This window comes from Symsagittifera roscoffensis, chromosome 6 (assembly GCF_963678635.1).
Source record: "Symsagittifera roscoffensis chromosome 6, txSymRosc1.1, whole genome shotgun sequence".
NCBI lineage: Eukaryota > Metazoa > Xenacoelomorpha > Acoela > Convolutidae > Symsagittifera > Symsagittifera roscoffensis.
In genome coordinates this window covers 60,243,823-60,250,042 of record NC_087067.1, presented here as the reverse complement: position 1 = coordinate 60,250,042, position 6,220 = coordinate 60,243,823, and the positions used below count along the sequence as shown (strand labels likewise).

At 40.7% G+C, this 6,220-nt stretch overlaps 1 protein-coding gene across 1 annotated transcript; it reads right to left on the bottom strand.

Moving 5' to 3' along the window:
* Positions 1-3,651: 3,651 nt before the first annotated feature.
* Positions 3,652-4,845, bottom strand: LOC134848854 (uncharacterized). Its single transcript, XM_063866364.1, has one exon. The coding sequence runs from the start codon at positions 4,843-4,845 to the stop codon at positions 3,652-3,654; it is 1,194 nt and encodes a 397-aa protein (XP_063722434.1).
* Positions 4,846-6,220: the final 1,375 nt, after the last annotated feature.

The following is a 6,220-nucleotide window of genomic DNA, read 5'->3' as shown; positions in this document are numbered from 1 at the left end:
TGTCCACCCTCAAGTTTGATTATCGCGGTTTGACTTTTGTTTTGTTTTCAAGTGCAGTTCATTTCCTTACTTGAAAGTTTCAAAAATGGTCTGATTTTTTAAATTCCCTGCGGAATAAAAAATTTATCGATTGCTCAAGTTTTCTCTAAATTTCAGAAAAAATGCCGGTCATAAGCTGGACTTCTTGACAATTAAATAGTGTTAACATGAAATATTTGAAAATTTTCCATTTCTTTCAGTTTTTTTCTTTAATTGATTTTACTCTAATTGTTATTCAGCCGATTATACCGGTTAAATTATACCTAGAAAAACTCGAACTTTAGAAAGAATTGCAGCTTGACTTGACAACTGCATCGAAGTTTCCGACTTGAAATGCCTGTGTAAATTACAATGGCATTTATAAAAAGTTGGATTTTTTTCGAGGAAACAATTTTTCGCGATCAGGGAAAAGGGGAGAATTGCAGCTTCAAAAATAAGTTATTTACAGACTGATTCAGCTTTTATTACAAATGCCGATTTGGATTGTCACTGTAAAAGGATTTTTTTTGATATAGCTTGAATTACGAGTAAAAAAGCTTCACGTTGGTATGTGATACAATTTGGATGACGTGTTTTGGTACCCAATTTTGCTTGAAAAAAAAAACGCGCCAGAAATAAGTTCCTTCTTTCTGCGTGGTGAGAACAATATTTTCTTGTCTGTGGAAGTATTGGTTAAAAATCCTTATGCCATTTGAGTTTCCAGTCGAGATTTCTTTTGCACGGCTATGCAAAAATTGAAATGTCGACATCTTTTTTTTATTCAAAGAAGTGGCTATGCAGATTATTTCAGATGATAAAAAGGTTTTGTTAATCCCGTTTCGTGTGCATAATATGCTGTAGTGTTAACGAACGAAGTGGTAGTCATTTATATAGTGTGATGATTTTTCATGATTTGACTTTTGATTTCTTTTGTTAAACGGCGTTTTTGTTCTACCTAATTTTGTGAAAAAAAAAATATTTTAATTAATTGCCAGTGGATGTAGTAAAGACACTTATTCAGACCGCGTTTTTTTTTAAAATCTTTTTCAAGAAAAGTCTTGATGTTCACACTCAAATTTGACTTCTGTTGGTTTGATTTCTAATATTTTTAGTTCAGTTCAAATTGTTTGAACTGAACTTAAAAAAATCAGAAATCAAACTCCCCAAAAGTCAAATTTGAGCGTGAACACATTTTAAGACTTGCTTATGCATTAGTTTAACGAAAGCAAATTAGAAAAGCATAAATGACCTTTTTTTGGGAAGTGGATTTTAAATATTAGTTTTTCCAGCCTGAACCTGTAACTGTAGACTCATTTTCTAAAACTTGTCAGTTGGTTTGATGTCGACCATGAAGCTCAGACGTTATAATTTAGATATCATCTAAAAAATTTTCAGTCGTTATTTTCTATTGTGTAATCGGATACTGGACTTTTTTCCGTTGACAACTTCTTTTATAAATCTGCAAGAAATACAACTGGCTTCAATATTGGACCTGAACAACTTCCAGGATCCTTCTTCCTTAATCCATAAGTAATGCGTGTACTAATTCGTGCTAAGGCTTGGAGTTCGAATCGCGGCCGAACCTTGTTCTTGTTCTGGGAAAAAATCGAATGGTCGGACTTTCGTTGTCTGTTCTTTTTGTCGACTGATTTTCAAAAGCTTGGAATATTCTTCCAATTAAAACTTTTTTTTTTACATAACTGACAGTCGTTCCTATGTGTCGTCTTGGGGAATTTGGCTGTTTAGACCCAATATATTTCTTCTATATTGTCCGCTGAGTCCCTTCCCTAAATACCAGTACCAGCAAGGGGTGAGCTATGATCCGGTATTTGGCGACAATCCCTTCGGTTGAAAGGCTGAATTTGGTGGTCGATCGATGTACTACACTGGGTTGCGTCCCCTTTTCTCAATTGCCCTCGACTGTTCTTTTCCTCGGAAAGAATCGCAAGTATTCTGGCCTTTTTTATAACTTTTTTATAACTTATAAAAACAGGAAACACAATCGGTTTAATTCAAGAGAATCAATAAACGGCAAATTTTAGTAATTTTTTATTGCACGGAATTAGCAACAGCATTACACGTATCAAGTTAAAAAGTGGGCCTGTTCATGCCCTGATTTGTGTGATTTATGTGTTTTTTCACAATGAGTTCATACTTACTTCACGCAGTTTAATTAACAGAAACTCAATTGCAAACCAATTTTGAACCGATTAAAATATTAGCATTTTATGTTCTGTCAGGTTCGGCTCAAATAGGATTCTCAAATGAAACGACTTAGGTGAGAATCGAACCCACGCCGAACTCCCCGGAACGCACTATGTATACGCTGAGCTATATAGCTGGTATTGCTAAGCAACTATACTGGATTTATACTATACTTTCAATTTAATGCTATGTAGCATTAACATGCTCCACCCCCGAAGGAGCGAGAACCGGTGTTGTCTTTGCCGTAGTTTAGCGACATTATGCGTGCTAGTGGGTAGTGGCCCCTAGGGCTAGTGGATTCAACTAACTACACCATATCTCCCGTTTTCAAAGAGTATTCGGGAGGAGCATGCCACTTAACTCTTTTATTGAGTGTTGGGACTTACTCACTTAACCATCGCTGCCAAATTGCGTTTGCGTACGACTGCGCACGGGCATAGCGTTTAGAGTGAGAATAGTTTTCACTCGACCTTAGAGACGGAAACGTTTGACTGTGCTGACCTAAGAGGAAATGATTCGGCGTCAAAGCCTCAAGACTATCGGGGTCGTCAGAAACGGGAGTGAGTTCCCATTCGCTCCCATGCTCCACCTTGATGTGGTGCGTTTGGCGGATTATACTTCCACTTAATGCCTTTGTGTACGAGCGACAGTGGAGCTTCTGTGTTCCAATTTTTGATGCACAGAAGAAGCTCTTTTTCGGCTCCCACAAAGTTTGTTCCGTTGTCCGACCAAATTATTGAGGGTGTTCCTCGCCTATAAATAAAGCGCTCGATAGCCATCACACATGAACTTGTGTCCATGGATGGAACGAACTCAATGTGAATTGCGCGAGTCGTTAAGCAAGTAAATAGAAAACCCCAGTGTTTCTCGGAAGATCGACGAATGGTTACATGAAATGGTCCAAAATAATCGACGCCGCAGTTCGAGAACGGTGGCTGGCGGTATCCTAGACGCTCCGCGGGAAGGTCAGACAGCATTGGTGTAACGGTTTTCGCTTTTCGCTTTCTACAGCAACCGCAATGTGTTTCAATAGCTCTTAGTGCAGTTCTTAAGCGTAGTACAATAAATTGCTGATGAATGACTGAACGAAGGTAGTCGACTGACTGATGTTCGTGCTTAATGTGATAAAAACGGAGAAGCAATCGGATTAGGCGATGACGGCTATCCAAAATTATTGGATGGCGAGTTTCGAATGCCGTTGCAGAGAGACGTTGGATACGGCCGGTAGATTTAATTAAACCGTTCGGCCCGATAAAAGGGGAATACGATGATATACGGCTGGATGTTTTCACATATTTTCCAGCTGCTAATTGTTTACTTTCAGCTGGGAACGACTCTAACTGCGAAAGTTGCAAAAGTTTTTCCTCTGAAATAACAAGTTCTGCTGGATCAATTATGGCCTTATCTGGTGATCTGAAATGTCTATGCTTAGGTGAGTCTCAACATATATGCGACCAGTCGCTTTATCTTGGAGAACGAGCTATACTTTTCCCAAGGGAAGGCAAAATCAGTCGAAACTGCAGTGCACGGAAAATTGGAAGAGACCTCTAAACCCTCGTTTAGGTCGTAGACCGGACCATCCAGGCGAATTTTGTCAGTAACTTCCCTATTTGGATTGAAAGGCCACTCAGAAGTTTTCAAAAAGGAAGGGCCGTTTACCCAACTGCTTTGCTTGGGAGAGTCAGCAGTAATACCTCTAGTTCCGGTGTCAGCGGGGTTGTCTCCACTCAAAACATGGAACCATTGGTCAATTGATGTTGACTCCAGAATCTCGGCTACTCGATTGGCTACAAACACGGGCTGTTTGCTTGTCGAGTTCAACCACTGAAGGACTGTTGTGCTGTCAGTCCACATGAACACTTTGGAAATACTCAGTGTCAGAGCTTTCTCGATATCATCCTTTAGGCGACTGGCAAGAAGCGCAGCCTGAAGTTCCAACTTCGGAATTGAAAGCATCTTCATCGGGGCTACTCTTGCTTTACCGAAAACAAACGCTAGTTGACATTTGGAACAGGCGTTTTTCTGAGCTCGAAGGAATGCTACAGAACAGAAAACGGCCAATGAGCTATAACCGAACATGTGCAGCTCAACCTCATCTACTGAAAAGTCAAAATAGCAACGAGGTATTTTGAGCTGCCCTAAAACTGGCAAGCCAGAGTGCCATTCAGTGAATCTGCGGCACAACTCAATTGGCAGTGGGTCGTCCCACTGTTGGCCACTCAATCTCCAGATATCTTTCAGTAACAAACGTGCGCGTACGGTATACGGGGCGACAAGACCTATGGGGTCGAACACGGAGGACACAAAACTAAGGACCGATGGCTGCGTAACAGAGTCTTTGAGTTCGCGGTTGACTCCTCTGCTCACAACCAACGTATCGGTGACGTGGTCCCATTTGAGACCGAGAACATGCGATGCGGTTTCCGGATTAATCGCAGCGGTAATAATTTCCTTACTGTTGTTAGCGCTGGTCTTAGGGGGATTTAGTTTCGAAGACAAATTGGGAACGTTGCTAATAAATTTTGTAAGATTAAACCCACCCAACTTAAGCAGCTCAACTAAACTGCGACTTAACCTTAAAGCAGTTTCTGGGTTTTTCACAGACCCAAGGTAGTCATCCATGTAAAATTTGTTAAGCACGGCGTAAGCGGCATCGGGGTAACGATCTTGGTTATCGACGGCTGTTTGGCGAAGAGCATAGTTAGCACATGTCGGAGAATCTTTCGCTCCAAATATATGCCTTGTATATTGAAATACACTCACATCTGATGTGGGGTCCTCCCGCCACAAAAAACGCAAGGAACGTTGATCGCTTTCTAGTAAGCCGACCTGCATTAACATGCCTTTGATATCTGCGGAAATTGCGTATTTGTGCTCTCGGAAGCGCATGAAAACGAATAAAAGGTTCTGAAGCAGATCGGGGCCGACGAGAAGGGAGTTATTCAGTGAATTGCCGTGAAACCTAGAAGCACCGTTTAAAACGCGCCGAACTTTGCCGGGTTTGTTCGGATTTAAAACTGGGTGGTGCGGTACGTACCATTCTCGGTCTGAACGGTTTTTTGAGTCGTGAGAGCTAACCGGGACCACGTAACCCTTCTCGACATGACTTCGGATATCTGATGCGTATTGAGTTTTCAGTTTTAAATCTTTCTCTAGACGTTTTTCAAGAGACTTAAACTGGACCAACGAAGCGTAAAAATTATCGGGAAGATGAATGTTGTCATCAGCCCAGAGCATTCCGACAATATAACGGCTGCCATCATGAATCGTGGTAGAGTCAAGAATTTTTTGTGCACGTTTATCAGCTGAGGAACGGGGATCAGCTTGTTTAAACGTGCCATACGACTCTAGCTCGTACCATTTCTTCACTTGGTCAGCAATACTGGCTTTATACTATACTTTCATACTTTAATGCTATGTAGCATTAACAGCAAGAAACTGGATAGTAATTGAATTCAGAAATAAATATGTAAATTGCTGAGTATAAGGGCCGCTAAGTGGCCTGAATACAATTTTTTAAGTATCAATGAATTTAATCTGCGATAAGTTTCAGGAAGCTGCGTCTTGCAGTTTATTTACAAACAATTCTAAACAACTCTTCAACTTGCTTCACAAAGCTTCACTAAAAATCTCGCGTCGAGAACTCACTTTAAAAATTTCACGAGTCACTCTCAGGACCCGTCTGAATTCTATAAGTCTCAATCTTGTTCTGTTCAGTTCGGTGGTTGTACCTTAATCGCGTATCGTTATCTTCATTTACTTTCGGTTCGGTCAGAGGCGTACCGTTCCCTATCCCTACTAACATTCACTTAATTAGCTGCCACTCAGGACTTATCAGCTGAATCAACCATTAGGTCGGCTTTAATTAAACATCGGGGTGGCACTTAGTTAATCAGGACATGCTGAGCAAACATTGGGTTCAACTACAAAATCAGCTCCCAATCGTATTTGACAAATGACCCCGTGCATGATTTTATTTTAGTTCTTCCTAACTTTT